The 13347-nt window shown below is 65.4% G+C and overlaps 1 protein-coding gene across 7 annotated transcripts in view; it reads left to right on the top strand.

Annotated features, from left to right (window-relative positions):
• Positions 1-2490: 2490 nt before the first annotated feature.
• The window catches only part of BAIAP2 (BAR/IMD domain containing adaptor protein 2), a 47058-nt gene continuing 36201 nt past the window's right edge, over positions 2491-13347 (top strand). For all 7 annotated transcript variants that reach the window (XM_059379631.1, XM_059379630.1, XM_059379626.1 and 4 more), the window contains exons 1-2: positions 2491-2566; positions 5053-5139. In XM_059379631.1, the coding sequence (XP_059235614.1) occupies positions 2497-2566; positions 5053-5139 (157 nt within the window). In that variant the 5' untranslated portion in view covers positions 2491-2496. The remainder of the gene's footprint in view (positions 2567-5052; positions 5140-13347) is intronic.

Here is a 13347-nt window from a genome sequence, read left to right as displayed (position 1 = left end):
GCTGGGAGGGTGTGGGCGCGCTGCCACGGTGATCCCCTCGCTCGGCCTGGGTGGCTCCTGGCCTGTTTCCGGCTGTTGCTCAGGATGCTAATGGGGCTCGAAGGATGAGCTTGGGCAGAGCGTCCTGTTCTGGCCGGGAGGCTGGGGTGCTGCCCGGGAGCCGGGGGGCCGCAGTCCTGAGAAGGCAGCGTGTTTTGGCACCCGCACCCACTAGGGCAGTGGCTCACACCTGGGCCCAGCCCCACAGTGAGAAACACGCTTTGTGCTGAAACCCGGTGCACGTGTGGACTAGCGTGCACACACACAGGAGTGGATTAGCGTGCACACACAGGAGCACAGGGTCTCCCGCACCCCCACACTCCTGCAACTCTGCAACCCTGCAGACACCAAGAACACCGGACTCAGGGCCCTGCCGCACCCTGACTCCTTTCCGGACCAGACACATGGGGTGCCTTTGGCTCAGATCATGGTCCCAGGGCCCTGGGATCAAGCCCCGAGTCGGGCTCCCTGCTCAGCGAGTGAGTCTGCTTCTCTCTCTCCCCCGCTAGCATTCTCTCTCTTTTTCTCTCACGAATAAATAAAAAATTTCAAAAAAAAAAAAGAGGAAGAGAAAGGACAGCTACGCATGAATCACGAGCCTTTCTCTGCCCCCAGGTCTGCAGGCAGCTTGAGCTCCCACAGGCCCTGCGTTCTCCCCCGATGGGGACCACCCCCAAACCCAGCTTCCCACTCAGAATTCTCGCCGTCTGCCTGAACTTGCTGCCCGCTAGGGCGTCCCAGTTCCTCTTCCCAGGTCCTCCCTGGATTTGGCACATCTAGATTCCTGGGTCCCCAGCCCAGCCACCTGCATCTCGCCTGCTTCCCCCCATCCGGCCCCCCGCATGCCCCATTTGTCCCCACATCACGGTGCCACATCCCCGGGACACGTGGGCCAGCCCCTTCTCCCAAGGGCCCCGCTTCTTAGGTCCCAGAGCAGCTCCAGTGGGGGGCCCCAGCGCAAGAGTCTCCCTTTGGAATGTCGCTGGACCGCATGGCTTAGACCCTCCCTCAGCTTCCCATCCAGCCTGGAAAGCAGGGCCTTCTGCACACAGGCGGTGAAGCTGTGGGGCGGTGGGCTGGCCCCTTCCCACCTCCTCACCGACCTTTGGGCTTGCCTGCTGTTCTGCTGTGCCCGGTACTCCCAGGGGCCCCACTCCCCTGCTTTCCTGCCTGCAGGAGCCTGTGGCCCGCCGCCGTGCTCTCTGCCCACGCAGGGCACTTCTGCCTGCTGTGTGGTCCTGGCGGGCCTTGGCGCTCCGGCGGCCGGCTGCCCAGCGGTGGCACTGGGCAGGGTCACTGCTGGCCCCCCGCGCCCTCAGTGCTGGGGCTGCGCATAGCAGGTGCCCGTCCCTCGGCTGTGTCCCCACGGGAAGGCGCGCCCACCCTGATTCCTTCCCTTGTTCCCCGCATGGCATAGCGCCCAGTGGGGCCCCCTCCGCCAGCCTCAGTCCGGCCCCGTCCGTGAGCGGGTGCGAGCTCTGGGGGGCCTCGGCCCCTGTGAGCGCGGGGCCGCATCCCTCTGCTGCACCCCAGGGCGGGCGGCAGCGCCAGAGCCCTTCCCGTGGGCCGAGGGCAAGGAGGGGCCAGAACGGGCGTGATGGGGGCCGGAGCCGTGCACAGGTCAGGGCTGGGGTGAGGGCGCCCGCCTCAGTTCATGGAGAAGCCTCTAGGACCCCGTGGCAGGGGGCAGGGCGGGGCGTTGCCCTCGGGGGCGCCTGCTCTCACCCATCCTCAGGAAACTTCAGACACGTGCGCGTTGTCATCGTGGACTGGGCACACAGCATGTGGCCGAGACGGGTCTTCTTCGCAGGTTCCGTGCGGTGTCCTTGCCGGCTGGGCCGGCTCTCGGCGGGCGGTGCCTGCTGCCCGTGGCCGTCGCCTGCTGCTGGCGTTCGGGCACCTGTGTCTGTGCCTCGTGACGAAAGCCTTGATTTGGCCTTGGTGGTGGAAATCTGATTTCTTCCGGCGAAGAAGTGCAGTCTGTTGGGCAAAAGACCCGGCCCGTGGGTCATTCACCGCGGGGTGTTTGCAGACCAGGCTGCGGGTCCCTCTCATCAGAGCTGACGTTTGGTGACTGATGTGTCGAGTGAAGACTTCCGGGTTAGGGGTGCTGGGCGGCGCCGCGTGTGCCGGGCAGGAGGGTTTCCTCGGCTGACTCAGCCCCTGTCCACGGGAGCAGAGCCCCAGCAGCAGCCGCGGCCCGTGCTCCGGGGCGGATTGTTCCATCCGCAGAAGCCCAGCACAGTGCCGTGTCCTTGTCCCCACCATGCGGAGGTGACACCCAAGGCTTGGGGCCAGGTCTGCCCGAGGGCAGGGCTGGGGTCTGTACTCCAGAAGCCTGGCTGGGCCCTCGTGGTCTTCACCTGTGGGTTTTCTCCTGCTGTTGGGACACTCCTGGGGTCCCTTGGTCACCGGGGTCACTCACGCCTTTTCTCTTCTTGCTTTTCGCAGACCATCATGGAGCAGTTCAACCCCAGTCTCCGGAACTTCATTGCCATGGGGAAGAACTACGAGAAGGCCCTGGCGGGTGAGGCCACGGGGTGGGAGCAGCTCGGGGGCCTGGATGCAGTGGGGGGGGGGAGGGTGGGGGCCGCGCCTTGGAGGCCTGTGAGTGCCGGAGTCTGCACCCAGTGTGCAGTGCTGGGGGCTGGGCTCAGTGTCAGCCCACGGCACCTGAAGATGGTGGTTGTGGATGTCTGTCCTCAGAACCTGCGTCTGTAGAACTGGGCGTAGGGCTTGGGGCCTGCACCATTCACAGAGACCCGGGACTCAGGGCCCTCGCTTGGGGAGGGGGCATTGGTGCCAGCATGTGCTGCGGGTGTGTCTTGGCCCTTCCAGCCCAGCGGGGGCCGGCCGAGTCACACTGCGGTCAGGGATGCCCGCTTCTCAGGGCCCAATGCTGGTTTCCCCACCCAGTGTCTCTGCAGGGTGAGTGTCAGGCTGTTGCTCTAGCTGTGACATCCTCGTCAGCAGAGCCGCTCCCCCCAGCAGGGAGGCTGTTCGTGCAGAGCGTACACCAGCGTCTGACTGCTGTCCTGGGTTGTGTACGGCCCTGTGGGGATGCGGTTGGGTGGGACTTCGGGTTGGGGACGGTGAGGAGAGTGCTGGGCAGTCTCATGGTCACCTGGGGACAGAGAAGCCAGTGGAACCGGGTTCCTGGACAGCGGCCTTGCTGGTTTGCTCCTGGAGGTGTCTGGCCACAGTCCTGCCCACTGGCCCCATCTCGGGCAGGGAGGGTCTCTGGTTGTGTGCGGGTCGACGACATAGCCTTCCAACCGCGGCCCTGGTCCTCTTAAGCGAGGCTGCTGCACTCTGACCCTTTTGAAGGAGAGCGGCCTTGATGTCCCACACAGATCACGCCAGGAGTGCGGGGCAGGGCTCCTGGGCTCCTGCTGTGTGCAGATGGACGGCGCTGCTGGCAGCCCCTGGCGTCTCCCTGGTTCCCTGTGGGCGTGGAGGGGTGGGGCCTTGCACGGCCTTCTGTTTCGGGGCGCACACTGTGTTCTGCACCACGCAGGCTCTCCCGAGCTGCCCTCCCTCTGCCCCACAGCCCCGTGCACAGGGACACTGCCCCAGGAGCCCCGCAAGAACGGAGGCCCAGCTGCTCGCCTCAAGCTGAAAGCTGGCCTGTAGGGTCTTCATGACGATGGCAGGTCCCTGGCTTTGGTGGCGACCTCTGCGCCTGCCAGGAGCTGAGAGCTGGCCCAGCCTGCGGGTGAACGTCCCGTCAGGTCTGCTGCGCCAGAGCACGCTGCACGCAGGACAGGCGCCCAGTCTGCAGGCCAGCGGCAGAGGGAAGGGGCAGGAGGGCAGAGCTGGGGCCTCGGGTACTGCGAGCAAAGGCCCTCGCGGTGCCCGTGGAGCCGGACCGGGCTTTCCTCTCTTCCTGGCTGGGGCGGACTTCTCCTGGGCCTTGCACGGGGTTGATGGGGCTGCCCTTCCGGAGCCGCCCTCTGTAGGACCCTTTGCAGCCTCACCTGGCCTCCTCGTGGGGAGCCGTCATGTCACTCCCAGTCAGTCCCAGTCATGGCCACGCCCTGCCCTTTTATGTGAGGCCAGGTCTCCTTCTGGGCCTTTCTGCACCCACTGGGGGCCCCTGTGAGGCTCTCCAGGGGCCGGGTATGGAGAATCAGGGCTCCCCCGCTGCCCGTTTTTCCAGCATGGCCTTTGGCACCTTTCTCAGCAGACACATCGCCCCTGTCCCCTCGGCTGCACTTGGCCTCCCCTATGCCCCCCTCACGCCGGGCTTGGCTTTTCTCTGATCGGCTCTGAGGAGCCCTCCCCTCCCAGCAGCAGATGTGGTCCAGCCATGGGGCTGCTGAGGGCGTGCTCCTGGGCACGTGCTTCGTGGGAAGCCATCTAGATCAGATGCGATGGTGTGCCCAGTTGGACGCCCCGGCCAGGGCTCCAGCGGGAGCAGATAAGAGGGTGGCCACCCACGGCTGGCGCTGCTCCCAGCACCCTGTCCTTCCCCAGCCTGCAGGGTGGGCAGGCCCCTGCAGGGGGTCGGCGGGCACTGGGCTCTTCCTTGGGCACCAGGAGCACATCCCGGGTGGCCACAGTCACCGTGGGGTGTGCGGTGGGCCCGCGGTGTGGCCTCAGCTTGGAGAGGTGAGGGGCGCTGTCTGCCCACGGCTGGCTGGGGGTCTCTGTGTGCACAGCTTCTTGCCGTGTCCTGCCCGGCAGGGTGTGGTCTCGCAACATTCCTCGGTGGGCCCTGCCACCTCTCACCCAGCCCGCGGGGCTGACGACGGCACCCAGCAGTTGACCTGAGTAGCTGACTGGCAGCCCCCGGCTGGCTGGCGGGCCTGACTGGGCAGGGCGGTCAGGTTCCTAGAGCAGCAGCTCTAACGGTTCCAGCGAGTGGAGAACGCCAGCAAGAAACGGGGTACACTCAGCCCAGGTGGAAGGGCCGCGGAGCTCAGGGGACTGGCGCGCACCGCGAGCTCGGCGTGGGTGCTGAGGGTCTTGTCCATCCACAGGGAGGGCACTAGCTGTTCTCTCCTCTCTCAGGTGTGACCTACGCTGCCAAAGGCTATTTCGACGCCCTCGTGAAGATGGGCGAGCTAGCCAGCGAGAGCCAGGGCTCCAAAGAACTCGGTAAGACCTCTGATGCGGCAGAGACCCCCAGGTGGGGGCCGGGTCGCCACCTGTGGCGGGGCAGGGCTGAGGTCCTCTCCTGTGTCTGGTCCTGCTTCCACTGGGGATCACGTTGTCCTCATCAAACAAGAAGCTTTTCTGAGAGAACCGTGACCCTTATAGCCAGCAAAGACTGTGGGGTGCGCGCTGGCCACAGGTGGGGTGCGCTGGGCAGCTTCAGGGTGTACACAGGTGGGTCAGTCCCCCCGAGGAGCAGAGCGTGGGGTGAGGACCCGGGCAGATCCACGTGGCTGGTGGATCTGAGGTCACGGGGAGCACACCTGGCATAGCAGGGCGGCGGGACGCCAGCCCGCGTGGGGTGACCTGGTGTGTGCGCATGTGGTAACCTGAGGAAAGAGCCCAGAAGCGCCGTAGGGGACCCTGGCATGGGTCGTTCTCTCTGCACTTTCACTGTTTTGCAAATTTTGTGCTGTGAGTTCATGTCGCTCCTCACGCGCCCAGAGGCCCTGGGCGCGCCCGCAGGTGTGGGGCACCGGGCTGTCCGCGGGCGGAGCAGGCCAGCTCCCTCCCCCGGCACCCCCACGGCCCGTATGGCCTTTCACACTGTCCGCTGCCGCATGTGGGTTCTCTCCACCGTGGCACTCTGCGGGGGCTCTGGCCTTGCCTTGTTCAGGGACGCGGATGCCCAGCCGGCCCAGTTCCCTGGCAGGCCCAGGCCGTGTCCAGCGAAGACACTGCCGCAGCTCTGGAGACTTACGGGGCCGGGGGCAACCTGCCGGGTGGAACGCGTGACTGGGGCCGGACCCCGCACGATGGGTGGGCTCTGCCTGCATGGGTGCCAGGCAGACCCTCCTCTGGCATCTGAGAGGCTGTGCTGCGCTCTCGGCGTAGAGGGAAGCCGTCTGGCCTCCACGGACACGACGGGGCTCCCTGCCCCTGGCAGATACGGGAGGACGCAGGGGGCCCTAGGTGTGCAGGTGCGGCCTCACCGGTGGCATGGGGGACGCTCAGGCTCAGAGGCCACCTGCGGGCCTGCCCGCACCTCCTGGGCGTCCTGGCTGCAGCTCTGGCGGCCACGGGCTAGGCCTCTGATCCCTTCGGAGGGGAGCTGGGGTTGTGCGTGACCCAAGTGAGTTTGCACATGGGCTCCTGTCTGCGAGAAGGGCATTTGACCATGGGGTCAGTTGTGGCTACGAGGGTCACACATGGGCCCTGTGGTCACACTCACAGAAGGGCGAGGGTCTGCCCACGGGAAAACGGGTGTCTCTGTGGCCCCAGGAGGAAGGTGGGCATGTGCGGAACCATCCTGAGGTCCCAGAGCTTCCTGGTGGCGGGACCCAGTGAGCAGCGGGGCGGACTTGTGCTGCAGAGCCGGGCGGCAAGGCAGGGAGCTCGCCAGGGCAGGGACGGCCCCTCACCGCTCCAGGAGCTCGGCCCATCCCGGCTGGAATGAGGGAGTTTCCAGTTTGCTTTCCTGAGTGTTTGGACTCTCTCCCGAGGCTTGCGTGGAGGGCCAGCACTGGACAGAAATGTCCTCTGCGTGCGTCAGGTGTTAGGCAAACAGACCTGTGTCCTCTCACCACGTGCTGTGGCAGCAAACATGGGGCTCCCCTGGTCAGCCAGTTCTCCCGTTCTCTGAGGCCCCGCAGGTCGGGGCTGCTCACTGGCATCTGGTTCCAAAGCTCGCCCATCACCCACTCCGGCCGGAAGACCCCAACCCCAGTGGCCCTCCCAGCCCCTGGAAGCCACTCATCCCCTGTCCTCTGCGTGCTCAGCGGCTCCGGACATCGGGCAGTGACCCGTCGTGACCTTGGAGTCTGGCTTGTTTCTGCACAGGAAGTGAGCGGTGGGATTGCGGGGCGCGTGCCGTGGTCTGCTCTGGGCCTGGCTGCTTCTAGCTGCAGAATTCTCGTGGAAGTCATTCACGCCAGCGGCCCCTCGCTCCTCGGCGCCAAGGGCTTCCCGCTGGATGGAGGCGCCGGCTGGTTCTGCCTTCTGCTGAGCGACGTCTGGGCTGTTTCCAGTTTGGGCATTTCCAGATCCGCATCCTGCTCGTGAGGCAGCGCGACAGCGTCTCTCCCGCGCTCGCTTCTCCTCGGCTGGGTCTGTGCTCCCGCCCTCCCCGGCTGGGTTTTGTCCGGGGCAGAGGTGCGGGGCTCCCAGATGGTTTCTCCCGGGGCCGTTTGCTTTCCAGTTCTGGAGTTGTTTTTGGGAGAACAAATGCATCTGTTTTCAGGGAAGTCCGGTTAATTGATTTGGGGTGTGGATTTTTATCGCTCCTGTGACTGTGCTTATAACTTCCGTCTTGGCTGTTTTCTTCATTTGCTTGGTTCTCGGTTTGCTTCTGCTGATCCGTTCCCAGACCCTCGGCCACGGTGCTGGCTCGTGCAGCTGCTTCTTCCCCCTCGGGAGCGCGTCCCCAGCCCCACCTTCCTGCTCGCTCGGATCCCTCCCGCCTGCGCCCCCCCCCCCCCCCCACCGTCCACCGGGAGTCCCTTTTCCAGTCCCAGGACCACGTGCTCTGGTTCTGTTTCTCCCTCAGTTGGGGGATCCTGGGCATGTGTGTAGGAAAGCACCTGAGCCCTCGTGTGTCTGCAGCCGCATCTCTACTTAGCCAGAGGCTTGGCTGACTTAGAACCGCAGACAGGATGCGGTCCTGTCTCGGGCTTGGGGACACCACCCACTGTCCTCTGGGCCCCCGCGCTGGGCTGCTGATTTCTCCCATGCGGGGTTTCAGTTTCCGGTGAGTGTTCTGTGTTTCTCCTCCTGGAAACGTTGGGGGTCTTCGTCCCTGGGGTGTTGCAGATCTTCCGACTGTGCGCCTGTGTGTGTTGTGGGGAGGGTGCCTCCAGGGCCACGGGTGGGCTGACCAGAGCCGGGTGTTGAGCTGCGACCCGGTTGCAGAGGACGGGCGCCCGAGTGCAGGGGCCCAGGCGAGGCGTTCTGGCAGGACTAAGCGCGGTCTGGAGCAAGGCAGGGTGGCGGAGCCCTGGGAGGGTGGCGGAGCCCTGGGAGGGCGGGTCTGTGCTTTCGGGGGCTGCCCGGAGCCCGTCCCTGCAGCAAGTGCCCTTGCTGGCTGCTGTGGAACATTCCACGAACACACCGGGAACGCCACGTTTCTGTGTTCTCTCTGTCGGCTCTTGGGTTATTCTGGGGGGTTCTGCTGCTCTGAACGAGTGTGTGCACGGGACCGCAATGCCGAGCCCTGCCCCACGGTGACTTCCACGGTGCTGCCCTGCTAGGCCGCCTCAGACGTGGTGCTGGGCTGCGGGGCAGGCAGCCCCGGGTGCTCCCTGCGGAAGTGCCGTCACCCCCGGGGACGGGAGTGAGCCCATGGGCTTGCGCCCGGCTCGAGCGGCTTCTGTGGGTCTTGGCAGGGCTCCCCTCTGAGTGTGGCTCGGGCAGCCACGTTCCCTTCTCACGTTCTCATCCCACATCTGCGTGGACAGGACCCCCTCCCCCCACCACCCTGACCCCTGGCCCAGATAACGCAGCTACTGGCCCTCTTGGCCAGCCCAGCTCGGGGGTTGGGGGGGTACACTAGCCTCGCTTCTCAGACGCCAGGAGGCACTTGTTCTCATTGTCATAACTCAGGGCGTTCAAGGTGCCATGTACCAGGGACAGATGATGCCGCCCGGGGGACCCCCGGCCTGAACTTGGCCCACACGGTGACCTGCTGAGAAAGACGAGATCTCCTGGGCCCTTCTGAGTCTCTTGCTTTGCCCACCGCCTTGAGGCCCTGGTGGAAATTTCACATTTGGGATGCTTTGCTCTTGGCTGTGTGGACGGGTTGGGGTTCGGTGGCCTGTTTCGGCCACCGTCCCCACGCAGCAGTGTCATTGGTGTCTCAGGTGTTGAGGTCACCCGCCGAGGACGTGATTTGTCCTGGCCCCTCCGTGCCCAGTTCCCTCAGTGGGTTGCCAGGGGCATCAGCGTGGGCTCCTCTCCCCTCCCCTTCTGCAGGCTGGTCACGACCCAGGTGAGGGTCTCGGCTCCTGACGGGCTGTTCTGTCCGGCCCGGGGCCCCGTGTGCGCACGTGTGCTCGGGGAGAGAGCACACCTGTCCCCCGATGACAGATGTGGGTTCTGTGTCACGTCCCAGTCTCGAGAGCCCCCCGTGCTGATCAGCGAGCCGACAAGGCATGCCCCACCCCGCTCCCAGGACAAAGGGCCTGTTGGTTTCTCCCGTGGTCGTGGCTTTCTGCGGCCGCGGGGTGTGATGTGAGTGGCAGATGACATGTCGTCCTGAGCCGCTGAGCCCCGTCTCAACGTGGTAACTTTCTCTGTCCCTTTGTCTGGGCTAGAGTTTTTGGCTTCCTGCTGCCCTTCCCCTCTGCGGTGCCGTGGACTTGCTGTTTCTGATCATTTCCTGCCATGGCCTTCCCCCCCAGGACGGGAGTGGGGAGCTGGGAGTCCTGCTGAGAATGAGCTGGTCTCCGGGGGGAGTGTGTGGGTGGGCGGCTGGCCCAGGCCCCGGGAAGGAGGCTCTCTGACTGGAGGTCGTTTTCAGAAGCGTGATCTGGCCGTGGGGCTCAGTGGGCTTCGCCGGCCTTCTGGCTGCCGACTTCCCGCCTGGGTCTCAGGTGTGCTCCCTCCTGGGGGCTGGAGAGTCGGAGACCCTGGCCCCACTCCCTTTTGTGTTCTGACTCCTCCAGTCCCCCGTTAGAGTGACACGGGCAGACCCTCATCGGACTGCGGCAGGACCCTGCACCCCCCCACCCCCCTGCGGAGCCCAGTGCCCCTTCTGCCCAGAGGGAGGGTCTCGAGCAGCGCACTCCTCGAGTTAGACTCCGAGGTTGTGGGAGTGGAGAGCCTCCCACAACGTGAGTGCGAGCCTGGCCCCACGGCGGCCTTTGTGCTCCTGGGCTGGGGCTGCCCAGACTCTGCCCATCTCCGCGCACGGTCGGCGGCCGGCCGCTCTGCCTTTGCTCCCGCCAGTCTCTGTGCCCCCAGCTCCAGGGCTCTCTGCTCCACTCGGGCCTGCCCCCTGCAGCTAGGCCGGCAGGACTTGCTCTGATCCCACAGGCGGCTTCATCAGGGAGCTGGGGACGGCCGCCTTCAGAAGCTTCTTGCAGCGCCTCTAACCCCCTCGCTGGCACCACCCACACTCAGCCGTGGGCGGCTGCCTGTGGCTCTCAGACCTCGGCCTTCCCGGCTCTGCTGAGGCTCGCCTCCCGTGTGCCCTCCGCCTGCCGCGGGGTAATTACAGAGCGCAGCAGCCTCTGATCTGCACGCTCGGGGCAGCTCTTCCAAGGCCCCACTCTGCTCGGCTCCCTGTGGGCTCTGTGCTTGCTGGCGCCGGGCTCCCTGGCAGCTCCAGTGATGGGCGTGCTGGCTGGGTCCGAGGCTCCAGGCCAGTCCCCAGCCTGTGGCCCCAGGGAGGGCACCCCAACTGTGTGCCTGTCCCAGGGTCCTGCGGGGGGCGGGGGGGGGCGACTCTCTGGATCTCAGAGAGGCTGCGGCCCTTCCGCCCGTGACTCCCTCCATCTGAGTCCCTTGGAGGGTGGGCAGGAGGTCCTGTGCTCGGGCCGCTTCCTGATCTGTCCGGACCACAAGCAGTTAGAAATGCCATCAGCCTGATATGGGAGCATGCACAGGGCTGCAGATGTTTCTAGAAGGGTCCGTGGGGGGGAACAGGCCAGGTTCTCTTCATCCTGAAGGAGGCTGGGGTTTCCGTGGCGCGGTGGGGACACAGGCTATGGGAGCACCTGCCCTAGGGCAGGCTGAGCCAGGGAGGGCGTGCTGCGGCGGCTGGGGTCCCTCCAGGCTCTGCACTCCTTAAAGGGTCAAGCGATGGGACATTTCCGTTCAGGGAGAAGCTGAAGGAAGAGTGGAAAGAGGCCCTGCCGCCGTCTCTTCTGGACCGCTGCCCCCTCCCTCACCCTGACAGTACCTCGGTTCTGCTCTGGCTCCCCTCTGTGTGCCACAGGCACAGGCAGCCATGGCCGGGTGTGTCCCCCTCCCAGGCACGAAGGGCTGGCTCCTGGCTCCAGTCTGTGCCGTGGCATGCACTGTTGTCCCCAGCATTGGCTCCCAGGGGGGCAGCCACTGCTCTGGGCCCCTGCACAGGCGAGGCTGCTGGCATCTGTGGTCTCCCAGGGGGCCGGGTACCACAGCACGTCCTGCCTGCTGGACGAGGCCTGTAGCTACAGCCTGGGCTCTTGTCCGCAGGGCCACTGTGTGCACGGAGCGGGCAGAACCCAGGGAGGAAGCAGGAGGGGGGTGGTCCTGACACACGCGTGAAGGGACTCGGGCTTTCGGTGCTGGAATCACTCGGCCAGCAGCAGGGGATCACGTCGCCCACCATTTGGCCTCCCGTCTCTGCAGGGAAGTCTGGAGGGTTCTGGAGTTTTCATGAAGGCAGTGCTGTTTAAAGAGCTGTGCGGCAGAACCCGCACTGAGCTCCCGTGTCCCCCACACGGGGTCACACTCCCATCCAGCCCACCGGTCCTGTCCGCGGCCTGCTCCGGCTGCCTCATCCATACAAACGGCCGTTTCGTGTTTGTCCCCTGCCTCTGAAGCGGCCGCTGTTAGTGGTCTGGGGCACGTGTGCACCTACAGGGCCGCCGTTGGCTGGCACCGGGAGCTCCAGAGCTATGTGTGGGGCACGGCCCTGCAGCAGGCACTTCTGCTGGGAGGTGGCCTGAAACCCGCCTGCTCTAGCCCCTGAGTCACTGGATTAAGGAAGGTGTGGCCTGAGCACTGCCTTGCCCTTGGCCGTCCTCCACCTGTGGTTCCCCAAGTGAAGAGCCCAGGCCGGCGTTCCCATGTCACCCACGGAGAACCCTGTGGGATTTGGGCACCTCTTTCTGGTTCTTTGCACAGAGCTGGGTTTTCTCAAACTTGGCCTCTCACTTAGAGGTACTGCTGGCCTGAGCAAGGGTGGCTGGGCTGCAGGGCCACACAAGGGCGTGCCCTTGGCAGTGTAACCCCAGGGACCTTGCAGCGGTGGCTGAAGGGCCCCTGAAGGCAGACACGGTTCTGGATGGGACCTGAGGCTGCCCGCCTGCTCTCACGAGGCCGAGAGGTGATCTGGCTGCACCACTCCTCCCGTGCCCGGCCGTGGCTGGCAGAGCTGACCACAGGAGCTGACCACCTGGCCAAGGAGCTCTCGTGTGTCCCCGCCTCGCCGTCAGGCACCCTACCGCAGTCGGTCTGATGTGGCCCCTGCTGTCGGACCCCGACAGTAGGAACGTGCCATATGGAGGCTGAGTCAGACCCACACTGTGAGAGCGATTTCAAGTCCCGAGGGCCTGGCTCAGAGGCCCCTTTATGCCGAGATCCTGCCTTTCCCTCCCCTTCCCGGCTGACACCAAGACCCCCTCCACTGGCCCGTGAAGAAGTGGCTGGGGCAGGAGCAGCCGAGCAACCCCAGAGGTCAGGACCGCGCTGTTCTGGCCTTCCTGGGCCATGGGGATCTGTCAGAGCTTGATACTGGACAGCCCTTTGTGGATTCCTGGACTTTGTCCTCCTGCTCAGCTTTGTGTGGATGAGAACGGTCGAAGCCAGCCTGGGAGCTGGTGGCACGGCCTTTCTGTCTTCGGCTGTGTTCCCTCGGTCCCGCCTTGCAGCCCAGGCCTTGGGGCTGGGGTGGTCTTTGGGGGGGTCCATTTTCAGGGTCCCCTGGGCTCAGACGACCTGCTTTCCCCCTGGGGGCCTCCAGGGTACTCGCTTAGCCCACCCTGGTGAGGGTGTTAGGGCCTAGACTGAGCCTCTGCCCGGAGACGTTAGTAAAGGTCCTAATCGGATCCCTGTCTTGTTAGCAGTGGCTTTGGCGAGAGCAGGAGAGGTCTTCCAGCACGTTTCCTTGTCCCTTGACAACCAGGGGTCTGCTCTAGGGCAGGAATGACAGTGGGGCACAGCAGTCCATGGCTGGGTCTCCTCCTGAGGACAGGCTGGGGATCCAGGGCCCTCTTGCGGGGTTACCAGGGTTCCTGCTTGGAAGGGGCAAAGAGGGGCCTTCAGCCGTAGTTCGGTCCTGAGCCCGTTTTCTGGGTGACGGGGCTGGGTAGGGTCTGTGAGGACCTGGCCTGGCCTGCTGTCAGCTTGTTCCTGCCCTGGCCTGCCGCGGGAAGCTTGCGGAGCCTTGTAAACCCCTCCCTGTAGTGGCATGCCCAGGCCAGCCCCGGACCCCGGGGCCCGGTGCTCTCCCATGACAGCCAGTCTGGCCCCCGGACCTTGTCCCATGACCCCACCACGTGCCCCGCC

Source organism: Mustela nigripes, chromosome 16 (genome assembly GCF_022355385.1).
Source record: "Mustela nigripes isolate SB6536 chromosome 16, MUSNIG.SB6536, whole genome shotgun sequence".
Lineage (NCBI taxonomy): Eukaryota > Metazoa > Chordata > Mammalia > Carnivora > Mustelidae > Mustela > Mustela nigripes.
The sequence above is the reverse complement of the archived record's forward strand: the minus strand, read 5'-3'. Positions and strand labels throughout refer to the sequence as shown.